Here is a 23,252-nt window from a genome sequence, read left to right on the forward strand (position 1 = left end):
GACTTATCAGGTGAAGAATTAATCTGTTTCAGATATTACTGACTCAACTGAGTTCTTTTTTGTTGTATTTGTGTGCTGTCACAACAGAAGTTTTGGAAGAAGTAGTTATTAAGTTTTAATATAAATTATAAATTTAGCGCTCCATAGTAATTAGAAATGTCTTATTCTGTCTTAATTCAAGAAAAATTATTGCTAGCTGTCAAATGGCTACATCATGTACAAAACTAATTATCAACAGAAAGATAATTCTATATATTACACACACCTTGCTTTTGGTAATTCCCCATCATCTTTCCTCCATCTTACTGTAGGGACTGGGTCACCTCTTGCCTCACATTTAAACTCAGCGCTGTCATCCACAGTTACAGCCAAATTACTTGGTCTCTTCACAAAAGATGGTCTTTCTAAAAGGGGAAAAAAAAATAGGATTAGTCCAGCAGTTCTGTGCCTGACCTGTGAAATTGTGATTTTCCCTAAGTTCAATTCATTAGAGCAATGAGAACAGTGGGATGAATCCAATGGAGATTCTACCACTGTTCCTCTGCCACCTAGCCTCAGGATAGGAGCTCAGCCAGCAGACAAGATCTGTAGCCATGTAGACAGCTAGCATTATTCACCTCAGGATCCAAACACAGTCTTTTTTCTTTTATATCATAATGTTAAATGTAACTGAAAGAAAACACAACTTAAACAGCTAATCTGTTTAAGTACAGATCCTTAGAAAGAAATGGACCTGCTCTGAAGTCTCAGACAAATGACTACTCATCTGCTGCAGAGCTTCAGACAGAGAGCACAAACTAAGTACTATCTCACTAGATTCCAAGTAATGCCCAGCACAGTATCTCTATGAGGATGCTTGCACATGTCCGCAGCAGCTAGAATTTGGTGCAAGCACTTCCACAGCTAGTTTAGAAAGAGATATTCTTCCCTCATGAACACACATAAAGTAAGCAAAAGTCCATTTTTTCTGTATTATTCTGGTTCTCAAATATTGCTGTTATTCCTGATATAAGCGGTAGGACAAAGGTGACCCCAGTTCTGGATCATTAGAGTCAGATATATAGATTTTGCAGAGTTTTCTCCCATATCTTGAAACAAAATGAAATTTCAGCACAAACCATGCTGTTGTGGTAACCCTTCTAGAAGCTAGAAATTCCAGGCAAGAAATCCATATACTTTTCTATGTACAATAGGATCCAAAGCTTTATGATTCTGTGCTATCCATAGAATTTTACACCGGGGGACAGTGAAGCTTGCACAAGCACAAGAAAGAAAAGCATTTTGACAACTACTGGGACACTCCCGGAATTACTCATCTGGAAAGGCAGTATCAGATGACAACAGGATGTCCATAAGAGAACGGGAGTTGCTTTGCATGTTCTGCTGATTAAGGCAGATGAACTTTTTTGTCTATAAAGCGATGAAAACGTTAAGGGAGTTGAGAAGACAGCTACGTGTTTAGACTTGTACAACATACAGCCCACTAAAACTGGAAGAGTATGAAGCCATTGGCATAATCAGGAACTGTAAATATTCAAAAAATACACTACATATTTCTAACAAGAGTACAAAAGAACGAGGAAGGGGGAAAGACAGCTTCATATTCTTAGAAAGTGACATTTGTGTTAGGTTTGACTAGTATGATACTTCATGAATATCACTTTGATGATACAGACAAAAACATTAGAAATTCATTATTATAAAGCCTTAATAAATGGTTTTAAAAAGATTGAATTGGAAAAGGCAACACAAAACCCTATAAAAGAACTTCCATTAGTCTGGACGATGTCCAGACCAGCAGGACACCTGTCTCACAGAAAACTTACCTTTGTTTTGCTTTATAACGCTAGGCAAACAATATTAAAACAGCAACCTGATGTTCATGATGTCAATTAAAGCCATGTTTCACATTCAGTAAATAAAAATTAAAACAAACAAACAAAAAAACCCTACATTTATAGACATACGTACATGTATCTACTTTTTTATAGGTACAATAAAAATGTAATCTGAATGTACCAGATTAAGCATCATAGTAAGAACACTTAAGGGAAAAATATTTAACTTAATTTTGTAAAATAAAAAGGACTGACCTGGTAAGGATATGATTGCTGAGCAATGGGAAAAAAAACAACCAGCCAACCAACAAAAAACAACGAACAAATAAAAACAAACAAACAAAAGACTCCCCAAAACAACCTGGAGGTGCACTGAACTCTGTATTGTTTCCATCTACAACTCTTGAAAATAAAGATTAGATTCTGTGTGCCTGATCAATTTGAATTCTATGTACTTAGGACATATTTACCTGAAGACAGTTTCCTCCTCTTCAGAGTCCTATCAACCCCAACTCAGGATTGCGATCTCAAGTTGGGATTCAGGACTGCAATATGCAATTTCAGCATATATTGTATATCTTAGCTCTGTCCTCTGAGAGAGGAATTGGTAACAGAGTAATGTATTTGAAGTGAGGAAGCACAGAAGATTTCTACAATTACCCTTGCCTGCATATTAATCTTTATTTTCTTTTAACGCATTGAACGTTCTAAGTTTATTTATTGAGGATTGCACTGAAGAGGTCCAGTTGGAAGGGACTTTCAAAGGCCATTGAGTGCAACTGCCTAATTTCTACAGGACTTCCAGGCTAACCAGAAGTTAATGCACACTAATGAGAGGGTGTTGTGCAAAAGTCTCTTGAACACTGATTGGCATTGGGTATTAACTATCTCTCTAGGACAACTGTTCCAGTGTATAACCACCCTTACATTAAAGAAATGTATCCCAGTGTCCAGTGTGAGCCTACCGTGCCCTTCCCTCACGCTCTATGATCGGTTCCCAGGTGCAGAGCCCTGCACCTCCCTCTGTATCCCCATCTTAGGCAGCTGCAAAAAACAATAAGGTCACCTCAATTTCTTTTCCTCCAGACTGGCCAGTCCAAGTGTTCTCAGCCTCCCCTCATGAACATGCCTTCAGCCCTGCTATAAGCTTGGCTGTCCTCCTGTGGATGCTCTCAAGGACCTTAGCATTCTTTTTATATGGTGGAGCCCAGAACTATACACAATATTCAAGGTGAGGCCACATTAATGCTCAACACAACAAGAGAATTGCCTCTTTTTTAACACAACCCAAAAATGTGGTTTGTACTCTGGGCTGCCAGGGCGCACTGCTAGCTCACGCTGAGCCTGCTGTCACCAGCACCCTCAAATCCCTTTCTATTGAGCTGCTCTCCATCCATTCATTGCCCAGACTGTGCCTGTGGCAGGCATTACTCTGTCCCAAGTTAAGAATTTCCTTTAAAGAACTTCATGCCGTTGTTGAAGGCTCCAATCTACTTAAAATCCTTTGCAAGGCCTCTCATCCCTCCAGGGAATCAACAGTACCTCCCAGTTTAGAATCATCAGTGAACTTGTTTGAGGATGCACTCTGCTTCTGTATGCAGATCATTGATAAAAATGGTGAACAGAATTGAACCCTAGGACATACTGTTCCTTAGTTCACTTCCCTATAGTGAATAGTCCAAGAGCTTTTGTTTGGTTATTCATAATACTGTCATTCAAGTGGTAAAAGGAATTACAGTGATACTAGTTTGAGTGTCTATCTTTGTCAGACAATTATTTGGTAAATACAAGGAAAGCTTAGCAGGGAACACTTTGAAACTTTCTAATATTACAGTCTCTGGCTTATAATCCTCCCTCTGATCTAAAGCAGACCTAAAAGCAAAATTTCAACTTCCAGATAACGAAAAAACTATAAACAGAGGACTGATGCTGGAAGATATTAATGTATGAGGTCATAATGCTTCTCATGCTTTTTGACTCGTATCTAAAGTCTGACTTGATAAGACAGTCAAAGCTTGTCCTGTTTTAAAAGAAATGCTCACTAGATTTTTCAGGATGAATATCAGAAATATATTTGAAGAGAAAACCACATGGAGTAAAATTGAAAGAAAGATCTCTCTGATGAGTCCCTCTCATAAGTTTTCAGAAAGTAATATTTTCCAGCATAAATTACATGTAACAGTTCATATAGCGATTCTCTGGTTAGTAGCAGACTGATTCACCAATACTGCTGACTAAGAGCCCAGATTACTCATATAAACACAACTTTCTTTCAATCTTAGATTTTGCTTGGAAGTTTCTAAAGGCTACTTAATGATAAATTTCCTCCCAAAGTGCTTCAAAGGTATATTAAAGGTGTATTAAAAAAACCACAACAACAAAAAACAGAGCAACAAGACGGTGGATCACATGAAGCCTTTAGCTTCTAAAAAGTAATCACACTATCTTGCTGCATATTCCATCTCAACAACTTAAAAATGGCAGATAAGCTCAATTTATTAAGAAAATTACTGCTTCACAAACTCTGAACAAGACTTCAAGTTGTTTGCATCATATTTCTAAACATTAGTGAAAACAGACGACAGTGGTAAGACTGACAAGATAGACCTTAAACCTGAATAAGAAGTTCTGCAGTCAGCAGGACTGCTACTTTGGACTTTTGTAGGAGCTGATTTTGGACCAGGTTGACAGGGTCCCTTGGGAAGCAGTTTTGAAGGACAAAGCAGTACACAGAGGCCAAACATTCTTCAAGAATGACATCTTGAAGGCACTGGAGCAGTCTATTCTCATATGTTGAAAGAAAAGCTTGTGGGAAGAAGACCAACCTGTCTAAACAGAGAGTTTCTTCTGGAACTAAAGAAAAATAACGAAGTTTATGACCTTTGGAAGAAGAAGCAGGCAATTCAGGAAGACTTCAAAAACATCATGAGGTTATGCAGGGAAGAAATTAGTAGGCCCAAAACCCAGCTAGAATTAAACTTGTCACTCCAGTAAAAGACAATAAAAATGCTTTTATAATTACATAAATACTAAAAGAGGGACTAAGGAGAATCTCCATCCTTTGTTGGATGTGAATGAAAACATACTGACAAGAGATGAGGAAAGGCTGAGATACTACATGTCTTCTTTGCCTCAGTCTTTATTAGTAAAAGCAGTTTTTTCTCAGGGCATCCAGCCTACTCAGCTGCAATACAGAGACAGAGATCAGCATGAGACCTTAATAATCTAAGGGGAAATGGTTAGTAACCTACTACATCTACAAATCCACAGGGATGGGATTTATCCAAGGGTACTGAAGGAGTTGGTGAAGGTGCTTGCCAAACCTTTAATACTTCACCAGCCCTCCCATTTTAATTGGGGATGTCCCAGTTGACTAGAGTTGGTGAATGTAATACTATTCTACAAGAAGGGCAGAAAAGTGGATCTGGGGAACTACAGGCCTGTCAGTCTGAGCTTGGTGCCAGGAAAGGTCAGGAAACAGATCATTCTGAGTGCAATCACCTGGCATGTACAGGACAGTGAGCGTGGATTCCTGAAAGACAGGTCCTAACTGACCAGCCCAAACACGTTTTGTTACAAAATGATCCGCTCAATAGAAAAAGGAAATGCTGTGGACGTAGTTTTGCTCGAGTTAGCAAAGCTAAATCTGATACAGTGTCCCACAGCTTTTGCCTGGAGAAACTGGCTACTTGTGGCTTGGACAGATACACTGTTTGCTGAGTAAAAGTGTGCCTGGATGGACAGGCCCAAAGGGTTACTGCAATTGGAGTTAAATCCATTTGACAGCCAGTCATAAGTGATGCACCCCAGAGCTCATTACTGGGGCCATTTTTGTTTATTTACAGCATTGGATATTAGAAGAAAAATATTCTCCAAAAAGATTGTCAGGCACATCCAGGGATGTAGCTGAGTTGTTATCTCTGGAGACGTTCAAGAAATGTTTAGATGTGGTACTAAGGGACACAGTTTAGTGAGGAAATATTGGTTGTAGACGGACAGTTGTACTACATGGTCTTGGAGGTCTTTTCGAAACTTGGTGATTCTACGATTCTACGATAAACACTGAAAATTCTTAATTAAAGGCTTCCTAGGAAAAACAAAGTTGGACATTTTCGTACATGTGGATATTTTTATTAACACAGTCTTAAAGAAGAGTTCTTACCTAAAACAGTGAGCTCTGCAACTTCGCTTTCACGTTCTCCAACCATGTTTGTTCCAACACAAACATACTTGCCAGCATCATTCTTTCTTGTGTATGTGATCATAAGCTTTCCACCTCTGATCTAGGACAAATCAAGGATAATAGAAAATAAGAGGAATGAACAATTTAACAGTATTTATTAACTTGAAAAATACTGAAGTTCAAGGCACATATGGAAGAAAATAATAAATAAAAGCCAAGGGGAAAACTAAATAAAAGGATCTAACGTGGTCAGTGACAGGAAGAGAGTGTATGTATGTGTACTCTCTATGAGGTATTTTGTTCAAGTTGCCTGCAGCTAGAAATCTATCCTTGAAAACGTGACATCTTGAGCAGTGTTGGTCTCTTATTATCACTGTAAGATGTACACACACAAAGATGACAGTCACTTATTGAGATAAATGAACATGCACATATAACACAGATAGTATTGCATACAAATTTCATTCTTTTGCCTTTGGCATTCATTGTTTGAGAACATAAAAGATGCATCTTTCATAACCCACAGTCTTGTAACGCTGTAATTTCAATGGGGATTTCAAGTATGAATAATAACAATAATAAAAAGTAACCTGCAAATGCACATATTTTAAAAACTTGAAACTTTTAGATTGTTAACCTCCTGAAACAGTAAGCAAGGGGAGAGCATAACTTATAGCTAATAACCTATCTATATTTATTCTCGTTTTACCTATCCCTACTAGAATACTAGAATACTACTTACTTTCAATTAATATATACAAAGGGTTTTAAAAACAATTCCAGAACTATTTCAATATCCAGTTAGGAATACCTATATATTCAGATATAAGTGCAGAAATTAAAACATCAATACCGAATGTGCTGGATTTAAAAAAGAAATGTATTTGCACATCACAAGAATTTACTGAACCCACTGATGATTTCAAATCCATATAAATTGGAAGCTGTGATTTTCATACATGTTTTAAAAGCTTACGTCCGACTGACAATCAGCAGTATTTGTGCTCCTCTGTGAATTTGGCATTTAAGAAAATCCCCTCCAAAGCCTTTACAACTTGACACAACTGTGCATTTTGCACAATTTCAAGCAGTAACACAAGCTATTCTTCTGAATTTCTTCTAGGAATCACCACAAATCCTCTTCAAAGCACAGATGGAAAAAAAGCTTTAAAGCAGAAACATTTGCACAATTAAAAATTACTGAAAGCTGATTTTCATCCAAGTTATTTGAGATTTACGTAAGGATTTTGAGGAAACATTCTCTCATGTCTTGCATAAACCTATGAACACTCTCTTTCTACTCTCATGGTCTTTGAGGCAGATTTTCAAACATATGGCATGCCTACGGAAAGTAACTGTGGTTCCAATATAGAAGTTTTTAACGCATTTAGATTTTTCTGTTCTTTTATTTTTTACCTTTAGTTTTTTTTTTTTTTCCTCTTTTAAAGCAAAATAGAGGTTAAGAACTTCAGCAATAATGAAGACAACCTATGAATAAAAATATGATAAATTACGCTATAATGATAAAATAATGATAAAATGTATCAGAAGTGCATGTAGAATTACACACATCTATAATTAAGCATTCACAGATGGCTAGAAGAAATTGTACTTCCTCTGCTGGTCCACTGCCCAGGTTTTCCATTGAGTTCTAACAATTAATTGCCCATCATCCGAGTAAGATTGCTCAAGAACTTCTATTTATTAACAAGACATTACAAATTAAATCTGTAGCTATGACAAAATTATGTTCTATATGTGCCATGTTTGCCACTTTTTCTCTCAACAGAAAATCCTGCAAATACATACGGATTATGGACCAATAGCTTTATCTAACAAAATACACAGTGGAATACACGTATGTGCATTTTTGTAGCTATATCATATCTGGTATCAAGAGCAGTAAGCAAACAAATCACAGATGGAGGTAGTATCTGAAATTATAACACATCAGATCTTTGTCTGTGGACACTTCACAGTTAACCATGAATTTTAGTTTGAGTGCTTCGAATCTTCTTTTCATATTTGTGCCCCTGCCTCAGAACACATTAACCGGACTCGAAAGTAACAATGGCTTGAAAAAGTAACAGGCAGTGTAACATTACAGGGAAAATTCCAGAAAAGCTTTTATATACTAACTACAAAGATAAGTCCTTTCTTCCCAGTGAACAAGACATACTAAACAACTTTCTTACTTATTCTCGTAGATGTTGCATACCTTGGGAAAAGAATTGCTTTGCTAACTGCCAAAGCCTTAAGTTCGATTTTGAAAACACGGAAGCAAGTATGATATTTTATTTATACAGAAATGATGTCATGTCACTGTCTGACTTTTAATGTCCCCTCAAGATTTCATACTGTTCTCTGCCTAACAATTTTACTAGGGTCCAGCAAGTAGAGAATATGAAAATAGTACTGAATACTGTTGGGAAAAAAAGATTGCAATCAGCAATTCACAGATGATCTTTGGTTGTATATAATACATATGGAGTTTCATACAAGCTAACAGAATATATGATAACACAGTGATTTACAAAGGCTTACTGAAAGTTATTTTCTATGACCTGCCTGCCTGATTATATTTTACTCCCCATGAGTAAATTGTTCATTCAAGCAAGTCTACTTCATGTATTTCTTTAAACAATAATTAGAGATGTTGATACAGAAAACTACAGGCACTCACATAGCTAACTAGGTCCAGAATTGTAAATTATGACCACCCAGCAGCATAAAATCATACAAATAATGAATCAACTTGGTCAGCCAATAAATCAAATCCATAAAAACTTACCCAAGGGTTCTACAACATATCACCAGGTATTCAGAATTTCTGTACAAATATATACTTATCCTACAACCATATTTTATTCACCCATGTTTGTGCGTGTTTGTACATTTCTGTACATAAAAATCTACACCTGTCTGCATTAAGACATGTTTCATATGTGGGTGATACATTTTCTATTCAGAGAAATTTGCTATGTAATATGAGAAAAAAAGAAGAGAAATGATTAGCAATATATCCAGATACAATGATAACTAGCATATTTTTAAAATTTTTCTTTTACCTCCTAGTTGCATTCCATTTAATAAATGAAATCTGTCCTGTTCAATAATAATTCTAAAGCAAACCTAGGATACAGAATGAAACACTGACCTCTGTATGTACAATCATGGTTTCTGCATATGTAACATCACAAAACTCACATATTTCAGTCTTCTACAGTAGAACTTAATATCACATTTTATTTAGGATGAAATGTGATGGGAATGAGATATTAGCCTGTTCGATAAGTTCTGTATTTTTAAAAGTGTAACCTCCACTTCTTAATGACAACACAATGACTATGGAACTTGGTGAGTACAAGCAATTGTAAGATTTATGTAAAGATATACAAGTAAAATTGTACAATTATTTCCTATTTAGGAAACACAGACTTCACGCATTTCTGTCCATATGGTCTAGCATTCCCAAACAGATTAGTACACCCACTTTATTACTTATCATTGCATCAGAAGCTGTAAGGCATGGAATAGAAGCAATAAACTAGAATTTTGAAGTTTTAAGAGTGGCTGAATAAAAAAGGATAAACGAATATCTGCTTATTTTTTATTTAAAAACATGCATCTTCCTACAAGCCTTATGAATCCCATCTATCCTTCCCTACCTCTAACAACATGCTTAAGCATCACTGCAAGACACTAGCCATCAAAACATGTTTGGCATAGGTCTTCAGCAATGTTCATTTCAACTTCAAAGTTCAAGCAAGTCTTTCTCACTTCTGGTTCTGTTTTCTTGGACCTTAAAAAGACATGTTGCCTTCTCCAGATCAAACACAAAATACCACATGAAAGAAGTTTTAAAAAAACTTTCATCTGGTCATTCTCCAATAAATCTGCAATGACAAAATGCAATTCAATTGTTTCCCAACACAACAGTCTTGCAATGATGACAGACTAGAAATTAGAGTTTATAATGAATGAGGCAAAATGCATACGAAGGTAGCTTTCCTTAAGAAGGAGTATTTAAGGTATAAAAATGACAACAGAAAAGCTGCTCCTTCTGGCACATCTGACAATTTGGTTAGAATATATGGAAAGTCAGAATCAGGCACAGTTCTGCTCATGAGACATTTCCCTTCTTTTATGACCTTATTACTAATGACTATATCTATAAGAAGACAGAAATCTACGAAGAGTTAAGGCTTATGTGCATCCCAAATTGTTTGGTGACTTCAGAGGAAGCTGAAGGTTGTTTAGCACTTAATATTATCACGAGACATTAAATATCAGAATTACCATAAGTGTTTAATACTTTCCACAAGATAGTGGAAACAGGCAATATATATATGCAGAATGTCATAAATCAACCTCAGGGAAGAAAAAAAAATATCTGTATCTCAGCATATAAAATTGTCAGGCATTTAAAAATGTAACAGTCTCCATCTTGCTTTCTACAAACATTTGGCTTTGGTTAACAACAAAGAAAATTCAAAATAGGCCATATTGGCTCACACTAATAAGAACTAATTTCTGAACAGAATCAATGTTTATACAAAAATATTTGAATCACTAAAATACTTTCTTGAAACATTTTCACAGATACAGTGCAAAATATTGATTATGCAATACTTCCATTGTTGCTACAGATCAACATTAAAATCCTCCTACAAGAAATGTTTCATGGCCTGAAATCTTCTCGACTAAGATCTCAAAAAGAAAAAAACAAATCTTTGCTTCAGAAGCAGGTTTTCACAATACTATTTACTCAATAGTCAATATACTAGAGTTAATTAACGAACTAATGAGCAACACAACATGCAAGCACATCCTATGGCTCACCAAAAAATATATGGAATGAACCATCCTTCCAGAAGTACAGAAAGCTCAGCTGAACCCAAATGTTACTGACACAGATGGGAACAATGTGTTGTACTGACAACTATGATACTTCTGTTGAACTGTGTATTTAGCCTGCTGCATGGATCTCCCCTGGATACACTGGTGTAGGTAGCTTTCACTGCAAATAGTGACTGAAATCAGAAATAAAACTGAACTTGAACTGATCTCATTGCCTGGTATGTCTACATTTCTTTCCCCTTCAGTCACAAGGATCTGTTACACAGGAATTTTTAAAAGTATTACCACCAATGTGTTGTTTGCACACCTCCAAGGATAAAATCCCAGACTAACTGGGGCCAATTCACCACAGAAGTATTTCAGTTGTTATTATTTTACCTAAGTATTACAAATGTAATATGGGAAAACAGTTTGAACAAACCATACATTTTAAGACCTGGTAACCACAAATAAACAGTATAGCCCAAATCTACAGAGGTATTCAGCAGCCAATTCCCCACTGAGCATGCCTACACTGCAAAAGACAGAGGTACAAGGCCATTCTTTAGGGTTCCATCAAAAAGTTCACAAGAATGAAGGCAAGCGGTGACTTTAGGCCATTACTCCAGACAGCACAAGGACAGTTTACATGACTGGATCCAGTGACTTACCCTGCTGCAGATTATGTCTCAGCTGTGCAAGATCTAATGGAGAGGATGAGCACCATACCATTTCAGAGGAGCACAGACTGCTGCTAACTTCAAAGGGGTTTAATTTCCTAATGTCATTGCTGGTATTGAGCAGTGTCTTGTTACTTTTCTAGATCTGGAGTTTTGCCAGCAGGACAACAATATTGATTTAAGACAACTCAGTATCGTGTGTATTTACTCAATAGGAAACTTCCTACAGTCCTCTCAGAAAAGCAGTTGTGTAGGTTGAGAGTATCCAACAGCAGAATACTCATTTTCAGTTTCATGGCTGAGATGCATGGCTAGGCAAAACTCCACTGAGAGTCGTAATTTGAGGAAATACACTGCTCAGAGAACAGAACTCTCACTGCAACAGTGTCAAAATATATGATTTATCAGAGTCCTAACGTAGGGTCTTCTAAAGAGAACTGTCGTGACAGGATTCCAGTTATTAAGAGCTTAGAAGTAGAGGTTCATAAGCTTTCTACAATGAGCTCTCACAAGAAATTGAAAGGCTTTAAAAATGCAAAGTACTAGACTTAAAAGTACAATTCTCAAACAACCAAATGATCACAGTCTGAGGAGAGAGGATAGAAAGAAAAAATTATTCCCTTTTTTTTTTTTTTTTCTTTTGGAATGGGCCTGTGCAGCAGGTCATTATTTCCAGCCTTGGCTTTAGTGAGCATCTGAGTTACAACAAATTTGGCATAGATTCCCACTTGCCCCAATGAGGAGGTATGGCCCTCCAAGACTGGTTGCTCACTGCTGGCTCCTGACTGAAGTGGATATAAATTACAGATTGTCACATCCTTCCTGTGACTGTTTCACTTCCTACACTTGATTGAAGGAAGCTTTCTGCTCAGTAGCTTCCCAAGGGAAAAAGGAATTTCTTCCTTCTTTACAGAGGGAAAAACTGAGCCCTATTTGGTACAGAATATAAACCGAAGACAAAACTCAGGAAATAAAAAAGTTATCAATGATAGCAAAAAAAGAATTGAGTCCTTTCATACATTTTCACAGAACCACCGAATCACCAAGGTTGGAAAAGAACTACAAGATCATCCAGTCCAACCATCCACCAATCATCAATAGTTCTCACTAAACCATATCCCTCAATACAACGTCCAAATGTTCCTTGAACACCTGCAGGGTTGGTGACTCCACCACCTCCCTGGGCAGCCCATTCCAGCACCTGTCCAGAGAAGTAGTATTTCCTAACGTCCAGCCTGAACCTCCCCTTGCACAACTTGAAGCCATTCCCTCTGGTCCTATCACCAGTTACACAACAGAAGAGGCTGAACCCCAGCTCACTACAACCGCCCTTCAGGTAGTTATAGAGAGCAATGAGGTCTCCCCCGAGCCTCCTTCAGACTGAACAATCCCAGCCCCTTCAGCCGCTCCTCATAAGCCCTGTGCTACAGATCCCTCACTGTTTGTCGCCCTTCTTTGAACCTGCTCCAGGGCCTCAATGTGTTTCTTGCCCAAAACTGGACACAGTACTCAAGGTGCAGCCTCACCAGTGCTGAGTACAAGGGGACAATTATTTCCCTGTTCCTGCTGGCAACACTGTTTCTGATGCAAGCCAGGATGCCATGGGCCTCCTTGGCCACCTGGGCTCAATGTTGGCTTGTGCTCAGCCAGGTATCAATCAATACCCCCAGGTCCATTTCCTCTACACAGTCTTCCAGCCACTCTGCCCCAAATCTGTACCATTGCCTGGGGTTGTTGTGGCCAAAGTGCAGGACCTGGCATTTGGTCTTCTTGAACCTCATCCCATTGGCTTCAGCCCAGCTCTCCAGCCTGTCCAGGTCCCTCTGCAAGGTCTCACTACCCCCAGGCAGATCGACACTTCCAGGCAACTTGTTGTCACCTGCAAACTTATTGAGGGTATAGTATCAAATTGATATTTTGACAGTTTTGAGTTTTAAGACAGATTTGACCTCTCATTTAACACTTCTTTTTTCCAATACTTTGCAATTAATTTTACTTCCAAAGGAGTACTGGCACTACAAACACACAAATACTTCATAAAATCTAACATTCCAAAATAGACAACACTTTGTAATATGAATATTTAAAACCTACCAATTCTCTTACTTTTGACCAAGATGACTTGTCACGGCAATTACATCATGCTTCAGAAAAGTTATACTTCTACAGCATTTATTGTTGGCTAAGCCCAAGCTCAGCACTAACCTTCACAGTAAGACAATGATTAGCATACATAATTGTGAAGACATTAAACCTCTCACATCATTTCACATCATTTATGAAACACACTTTCAAGGAAAAAAAAAAAGCAACACACACACTCTGTTGCTCATTTTTTACAAAGATTTAAAAGTCATACATTAATCTGCCACATTTCACTCTTCGATCAGAAATCATTGCAGTTCTTGTCAGCTGCAGTACATGCAAGCCATAAATAATAGTTTTCAATGTATTTTCTGTGGTCTGCACACAAGATTTGTTCTACAGGATCACACTAAAAAGCTGCTGCTACAGGAAACCAAAGCAATTTTGATGGTAAGTTTCATTTTTATTGAAGGAACACTGAAAAATCACCAGGCTAGATATTAAAGACTCCTGCTTAGAAGATCCTAAAATCTAAACATACAAGAAGGAAAAAATATGCACAGAGAGATGAATATCCACTCACCCAATTTCGCCAGCCCAAACAGCAGTCTAGTATCGTTATTTTTGTTTTCCCTTCATGCCCAACTTTCAACCCTGTAGATAGACTCAATAGGCAATGAGTGACCTGTAGATCTCAGGCAGTTCACAAAGTGTTCAGTTCTCTGTTACCTCAACGGAATACAAAGATAAAGTTCGTCTTGAGCAATGGATAGTGAAGCCACTCTATCCACTGTGAAACTACAGACAGTGGGGTTTCTATTACTCTCACAATTAGCCAAAAATTGGCTGCAATCAAGCAAAATAAAGCATGCAGTGTTCTAAATCTCCATGCGGGATCACTGCTCCGTAGCACTCACACAGCTTCCATCACTATCTCTAAGCTATGCTACCTCCAAATGTCCTCATTTGCAGCCTATTACTAAGTTACCTTTGAGAAATTCAGCACCACCTTCCACAAGACACACTGCCAGGCAGTTTAGCTCTTCTCAGTCAGCCCTTAACTATGGAACTGAAACCTGCTCAGTATGTAAACGTTACACAATGAACAGCCAAGGAATCTGAAGAGATAGAAGTGTGGGAAACAGGCCTTGCCTATAGTAGCTCTCTCATCTGTCCATGGTAAATGGCTGCCCAAGACATGGAGGAGGTCCTGTGGCCCTGCTGGAATAATTGCTTTCTCTGCAGCATTCCCTTACTATTCCTCTCCGATGTTAGCATGCAATGAAACTCCTAGCACAAGACTTGGTGTTATTAAGAGTACATAAACAAATCTCAGTAGGTTACTGTACCCTACTGTTAGCACCAAGGTAAAACCTTATCAAAAACATTGTTAGCAAGACTTATAGTTCACTCTTTTTTTGCTTTAGTGAACAACTTTGTTCTCACACAGATCCACTTATTTTTTTAGTTTTTGCTTATTTATGTTCAGAAAAAGGAGAGAAATCTTATTTGCATCCTTGGAAATCAATTTTTCTTTTTAAAATGGTTTAGGGTTTTCAAAGTCTGCATAGAAAAAAAAATCAGAAATGCAGGAAAAAAGATCTAAAAACCCCCTAAGCATTTTAAGCATAAAACAAAATAGTTAAATGAGTTATCAATTCTGCATCATACTTAGCTTTATAATATTTGTATCATAGTTCATATACTTCATACAATTTTTTTCCTAAGACAGTGTTTTTTGAAGAAAGAAAACAGCCAAACTCCACTGAAAATAAAGACAGAACTGACACAAAAATGTAGCGCTTTAAAGAAAGTTTGATGTAGACATTAAAAAAAAAAATGGTTCTTATGATTCTATTTCCCTTTCAAAGAGTTGCATTTATTAGTATAAATTTGAGAAAAACGTCATAAAATCTTAACAAAATTTACAATGAAACACTACATGTTTTTCCCAAGCCTGAAGTTTGGCGATGAATGTTTGGTGGAATACATTGTGAACATTTTCACTATATTTCAGAAAAATGTATAAATAGTCCTTACATTTTGGAATATGAAATACTGAAATTCTGGAAAATATTGTTAAAATTCAGACATTTTTTTCATGACCTGTAAGAACTAAGGCATAAAGTCTGCACTACAGATATGAATAATGACAGTTTTAAACATCTTTGCAAAGACCAATGTGATATGTGTGCATTCTACACATAGAAAGTACAAATATAACTCTGTATTAAGAGTTACCTTTAATAACGTGTTAGAATCATAAAGGTTGGAAAAGACCTTTAAGATCATCCAGTCTAACCATCAACCCATCACCACCATGCCCATTAAAACATGTCCTTCCACCTACTGTTTCTCAAACACCTCCAGGGATGGTGACTCCACAAACTCTCTGAGCAGCCTGTTCCAGTACCTCACTACTCTTCAGGAGAAGAAAAATTTCCAAATATCCATCCTGAAACTCCCCTAGCACAACTTAAGGCCATTCCCTTTCATCCTATCACTATTAGCTGGGTGAAGAGCCAACACCCATCTCACTACCACCTCCTTTCAGTTAGGTGACTGTAGAGAGATAACGCCTCCCCTGAGCCTCCTCTTCTCCAGACTAAACACAGTTCCCTCAGCCATTCCCCATCAGAACCGCATTCCACACTCTTAAGCAGCTTCACTGCTCTTCTTCAGGCACACTCCAGGATCTCAATGTCTTCCTTGTACTGAGGGGCCTGAAACTGAGCACAGTACTAAAGGTGTAGCCTCACAAAGGCCAATTACAGGGAGAAAATTCCTTCCCTAGTTCTGCTGATGATGCTTTTTGCTAGAATGGTTTTAGAATCACTGCTAGCTCAGTTTCAGCTGGTTGTCAATTAAATCAGCCAGGTCTTGGTCTATGCTCATTCTGCTCCACACAGCAAGCTAATCTCATAGCATGATTGCCTGGAAACAGCACAAAGGTGTAGGTTTATGATCCTTATAGTAACTTTTCAACAAATGCTAAGGAGAAGTTCACCCTGAAACTGAGGACTGGGCTTCTGTTGAGACTGACAGATTTGTAACTTAAAGCAGCAACTCTGCCCCTGAGACATATGAGGAGATGAAAATCAAAGCAGGAAAAGGAATTTAATGACATGCACAGTTCCTTGAGGAGTGGAACAGCAAGTGCTTATAAAGCAAGATTTTGGAAGAAAGGATGCATACGGAAGTCCATCAGAAATAAATTCTAGATGCTAAAGTAGTCAGATAAGTGTGTAGATATCAGACTGGTTTGAAGTGTTATTTCCCTAGCTGTGTGATCATGTGGTTAAATAAACAATGACTTTCCTTTTCAGAAAGCTCTTCTGCAGCACTGTCAAACTACTACTCAAAAGCTTCCAAAGTGGAAAACTATGGTGTCAACCTAACTGTAGATAATGTAGCCGTTACATTCACAATTACAAGCTTCCAGACAAGTTTGAGAGGAAGACAATGACAATTTTAACTGAAAGAAATAAGTGATTTAAGGCTTGCCACCTAACAGATTGTGTTCAGAAATGGCAGAAGAGGATACAGCATTGCCCCATTAAAATCTCAACCTTTTCAAGTGAATGTTTAAAGGATATAAATAACGTTATGCACAGTCTGAACCATGCAGGTACTTGGGCATAGCTAAGGGATGAAGTATACAAAAGCATGATCCAGAAGACTATTCATATTCATTAGCAGAAACAAAGTGCATTGGCTTTTTCCACTGAATAAACAAACCACCTTTACCTTATAAAATTTTTCAACATTACCCGCTGTTAATTCTCCAAAGAGAATACTTGGAAGTCATTTTAAACAAAATAGGAAGGAAAATAAAACTGATTTTGGTACCTCTTCCATTTATTATTTCATAAATACAAAACTGGTAATCACAACAAGTCGGTCTCGTCAACCTAATGGCATATTTGGTTTATCAGAGGACAGTCCTGACAAAAACAAAACTGGACTTAATTAGGAGTGCACTTATAGGATAAAATATAAGAAAATAATGAATTTTAATATAAAGTTGTAAAACCTCCATCAACAGACTTCTCTAATAAAACAGCTCTCCTGGCTAGAGACCAATCATGCAGACAAAAACAATATTTGCAAACATAATTTTCAGGGTTGGCAAATCAAAACCCATTTTAATTATAACAGGCTAATTATCCAAGCTGGTACACTGGTAGGACAGATCCAAATAAACTAAATGTGTTTTTTTTTTTTAACCTGTCAGTAGCTAGACTAATATATTCCATATAGCCAATGCTCGGTGATGTCCTTTGGCCTGCTACCACACACTCTCCTGCCAAATGTGGCTGTTTCGCACTGTAATCAGCAATTCAGGTATGAATCTCCCTATTTTCAAACTTAGAAAGAAGATGCTTATCTTTTTATTTTTTGTTTCCTGTTACATAGGTCACGTTTTAGTAAGAGAGAGAAAAAAAAAAAGTGATAAATTTAACATCTATTTTTATACAAAAGTAGGAAAAAATATACTTCATCAAAACATTCCTATCAAACAACAGTGAGTCACTGAGGCTTCCATTTAAGTTGTCTGAAGAAGCATAGGTTGAAAAAGGCTCCAAAATGAACAGGTATCTAAAACATCAGAGGCTGTAATGATGCGTTAACCTTGGTGACAGTCAAAACAAAAGGGTCAAAGGTTCAGCTGGCATCCCCAGGGCTGAACCTTCAAGGTGAATTTGAGGCTCATTGACAGGACAGCATAGTAATAATGACACTGAAATCTGAGATACGTATCTGCTACAAAGATGAGAAACTGCCTTCTGTAATGCACTGAAATGTACTTGTGAGTACAAGTGCATTTTCATAAAGCACACTACTCACTGCCTTCATGAATAAAAATTTCCTTGAGTGGTATCCTGCTTCAGCTGGGACAGAGTTGATTTCTCCTTCATAGTGTCTAGTATGATGCTATGTTTTGGCTCTAGGAGAAAAATAAAGTTGATAACACACCGATGTTAAAGTTAGTGCTGAGCAGTGCTATATAAAGCCAAAGACATTTAAGTTTTTCAGCTTCTCATACTGTCCTGCCAGTGAGGGGGCCTGAGGTGGGGTACAAGGCGCTAGGAGGGAACAGAACCAGGACAGTTGACCTGAACTGGCCAAAGGGATATTCCATACCATACAGCATCATGTGAAAAAAACTTGGAAAACTGTGGGGAGTTGGCAGCACTGGCAGCCACTGCTCAGGAATTGGCTGAACATCTGTTGGTGAATGGTGAGCAACTATGCATCACTGTAAATATATACACAAACACACATATATATATACACATACATACACACACACACACACACACATTATCATTACTATTATCCTTTTTCCTCTTCCTTTTCTGACTCAGTATTTTTTTTTTTTTTCCCCAACCCACAGATTCTTTTTTTTTTTTTTTTTTTTTGTTTTTGTTTTGTTTTTTATTTATTTTATTCTGTCCCCATACCACTGGAAAGCAGAAGGGGTTGAGAGGCAGTAAGCAAAGAGCAGTGTGGTGCTGACCTGCTGCTGGGTTAAACCACAAGTGGTTTATAATTGTTTCCTTTAAAATAAAAGGAAAGATCAAAATATCTATATATGGGATAGATCCTGCAAGGATCATGCAGATCATGCAGTCGCTATGCACGTACCATAGCCTGAGTATGAATATTATTCTACTGTTTTGCCTACCAAAAAAAAAAAAAAAAAAAAAAAAGATTTAGGATGTGTTAATACTTTGCACTTTGGCCAAGTGGCACAACACAACTTTGTGGTTATACCGTCCCGTCAGGCTGCTTTACATGTATGAATGAATTCAGTTTCACAACTCATGAAATGCTGAACAAGAAGTACTGAACAATTTCACAGCTTGCCCAAAATCTCACAGGAAGATTCCAGCAGCACAGCAATCTGCTTTGCTTAGCTTGCAGTCTTTCTACCTCAAGGCAATCTTTCCCTTACTGTTAAACAATTTTCTCAGTAGGAAAATATTCACAATTCTCTTTAAAAAACAATGTAGTAATGAATGTATTGTCTCATGATATAGACAGCTTATCTTTAACTCTGTTCAAAATACAGACCTGCCAGAGAGAAACATTCATTCCTCAAATTTGGAATACCTATCACAAACTGTAAAATAGCTTCAATTGAGTACTTGCAGATTCTGAGGTAACAACATCATACTCCTAACAGGTAAACTTTTTCCTTTCGGATTTGTGTCAGGTCTTGCTCCAAGAGAAACTTTCAAACTGAACACCAGACTTTAGAGTAGCCATGAGAGCCAAATGACTGTAAATGAATTGGCAGAGCAATATCTGTGGAGTCTGCAGTCAGTGTGATGAGGGAGGGAAACCCAAGCTATCATGTCATTGTATTTCACTTTGAAAACTTCAGTACTCTGAATGGTATAACCATTTGGAAAATTGACAATAACTAGATTCAATACAGCTAACCACCCGCACATCCATGTTAAAAAAAAAAAAAAAAAAAAAAAAAAAATCAATCTTCCTGTGCTATTTGCCAAGTAGGCTCCTGTTAGATAACGATTTTTAAGGAGAAAAAATAAAGATCAATTGTATCACTGACCTAAACGCAGGATGCATATTAGCAACAATTTTTCTCTAGATAAGGAAAGAAAGTCATGGGTTTCTTGTTAGGCTCTGACCTGCACAATATTACACAGGAGTCTGGAATAATACCCTAGAAAGTTTATGTTAGTGCAACAGTGTGGGACTATCTGAACTTGGCAGTTAGTAATTGTGAGTATATTATTACCCAGAGAGAGAGAAGTACTCTGTTTGGTTGAGGAAACCCAAGAACTGAAAAATTATTATTTTTGAAATGCTGAGATTTGGACTATACTTTTAATTTAACCAGAAGCATCACAGGAAATTCAGTAAGGCAAAACTATCCAAACATAGTGAAATGAGAAAAAATGAAGTTGACAGAACTTTCAAAAAGTAGACAAAAAAAAAAAAAAAAAAAAAAAAAATCAAAGCAAACCAAATAAGAAGCTCTAATCACTTACATCTGTTCAAGGCTCCAAAAATGGGCACTATTCTTGTCTACTATTTTTATTCTACATTTTTCTTTTGATTATGAGAACATAATATGTGCAAACTCAGCACATAGGCTGTTGAGGTTTTATTAAACATGCTTTTAGAGTTAGTGTCATTCTTATTTTACAAAACTAATTCTTAAAAAAAGCATGATATACAATAAAGTTTCAGTTAGCAGTTATCCGATATTTAGATTTTAAGTGACAACATGTGGTTGCTGTGGTGTGCAAGCAACTAGGAGTATCAAAAGTGCCAAGAACAATCAAATTTATAAGGTCCACTAGAGGCTCACAAGAACAAAAATGTACTTTCTCCCCCTCTAAACCAAGTGGGTTTCAGTGTTTTTTTTAAACACTGAAAGTGAGGAGTTGGATCGATTCACTTCGCTGAGACAGACTTACCACAAATTACGCATTGAGTTCTGTTGGATACTTGGCTGTTAAAGGTCTTCCACGCTATACAAAAGGTAATAATTCTGTATACAAGTATAAAGTAAATATAAATACAGTAAAAAAATAAAGCAAAAGGCTCACAGGTCCAGGAATCAGCATGAAAGAACTAGAAACACAGACACTTCCTACTTTTTTTTTTTTTTTTTTTTAATCATTTGATACAAAGAGATGATCTATTCCATGAACAATGGACTGAACTTTCTTCTAAGTACGTTTTGTGACTGTACAGTCTGTGTACAGACTTCCCAGCATGAGATCTGAGTATGTTAAACCAGACACTAAAGAAGGTTCTAAATGTTTGGTATTTCAAATATTGTTTTGTTTCTCGCTGTTTTTGACATCGTTAGGAATCAGTCCCCGCTACATTTAGCATTTCCACACAGCTGATGAGAAGAGGGGGAGAGAAGAGTCAAATTTCTAAACCCAGTCCTCATCCTTACTGGGCATAATATAATCTCCTTTCCTGACTGCTTAAAGAACCTAACCAAACAAAAATGTTTCTTTTTCATTAAGAGAATAAAATGAATGAAGAAATAATTTCCCTCCCACATCCTTTCTTCATCTCCCTTATCCCATTCCCCACAAGAGAAAAGACAACAAAAACAACAAAAACAACCCACTAGAGTATCAGCCAAACAAAACAAAGGATATACTTTCTCAGCATAAACCACCTTTGCTCTTAACTGCTCAAATCATAAAGTCTTACATGCTCTGGAAAGCTCAAGTAACCTAGTCTAAGATAACAGCCACCTGTTTTTTTTTTTTTTTTTTTTTTTTTTTTTTTTTTTTTTAATTTAAAAAAAAAAAAAAAAAAAAAAAAAAAAAAAAAAAAAAGAGGAGAAGCTACCCAGACTCCATTTATATCATTCATATTCCAGAGGCTCAAAACTCTCAATAAGCCATTTTACAAGAAAATTCTGATAGTCTAATGTCTAGCTCTGTGGAAGGCTCAAAACTCAAATTTCAAACAAATACCATATTTGCTGCCAGCATTTATTTTCTTTTACTATCTAGGTCATCAGTTCATGACTAGGAACAAAAGAAATCTGTGGAGAATTTTGACTCAGTGAGGAGTTTTCTAATTCCTTTAAGTCTACAGAATATTTGCAAGACAACTTTCTTCGTAGAAATCATTGTAAAATAGAGTAGAGCAAAATACATACTTGTTTCACATTAAATGAGTGCTTTTTATTACTGCAGGATGAAACAATAAGGGAAACCATAGTTATGCATGCTTGACATTTTAAGCAGTGATAATAAAAATAAAACAGTTGATGCAATGTATATCACTGATGCAAAGGAGCATTTCTGAAAGTTGTGAGAAAAGCGGAAGGGACAGATACCCTTAGCTACAGGGAGAAAAAAATCTGACAGTATAATCAACAATAACATGATTAAAAATGGCAGTAACTTAATGATCAAACTTTTAGCCTAATGCCAAAATTATGATAAGTTTAAATTCCAGTAATTTCAGATCACATGAACACAGTTTCTAAGTCTCATAACCTTGCACAGCAAATTATACTTTTATAAGGAATGCCTTTGGGATCAGAGGAGGTCAGTTTTGTCCTAAATGCAAATCTCATCTCTATGATACCCAGCACATTCTCGGCCATCCCTCTGTCCCGCATATTGTTTCTCCTGCCCTTCCCACTGTTTCCACAGACCAACACTTCCTTTTGGAGATTTCTACTGAACAGAAGCAATGCTTTGGTTATTCTCTACCAATGCCCACCGAGTGGTTCATTAGCCCTTTCCTCTAGATTCTTCAGTGTAGATTCTTCTAAGACATATTCCAATAAGTGTGAACCAATGCATGGTTTATCATGTCCTACACTTTATTCAGCATCAAAACACTGAAGGTACAGGGTTAGCAATTGTTCATTTTAGCCAATAAGAACATATTGTGACATTAAATATGACTCAAAACACTTTAGACTAACTTGCAAACTGTCATTTTCTCATTGTTTTCTTGCAGAAAACACCCTGTGCTAATGGAGAAGGCAGCTCATTCTCCAAAGAAGTATCTGGAGCATTGACTCACAGGAGCTATAGAGAAGTAAGACAGTGTCCACATGCATGTTTTCAGGCCATTTGTTTTGGCTTGGCATGTGGGGAC

The 23,252-nt window shown here is 37.0% G+C and overlaps 1 protein-coding gene across 1 annotated transcript in view; it reads right to left on the bottom strand.

Annotated features, from left to right (window-relative positions):
- Window positions 1–23,252, bottom strand: part of ROBO1 (roundabout guidance receptor 1) — a gene marked incomplete at both ends in the record, with an annotated part of 508,695 nt that overhangs the window by 84,117 nt on the left and 401,326 nt on the right. The window contains 2 exons of the mRNA XM_079549537.1: window positions 266–404; window positions 6,001–6,121. Coding sequence (XP_079405663.1) covers window positions 266–404; window positions 6,001–6,121 — 260 coding nt within the window. The remainder of the gene's footprint in view (window positions 1–265; window positions 405–6,000; window positions 6,122–23,252) is intronic.

The sequence above is a fragment of the Tetrao urogallus genome, assembly GCF_951394365.1.
Source record: "Tetrao urogallus genome assembly, chromosome: 1".
In the NCBI taxonomy this organism is placed as follows: Eukaryota; Metazoa; Chordata; class Aves; order Galliformes; family Phasianidae; genus Tetrao; species Tetrao urogallus.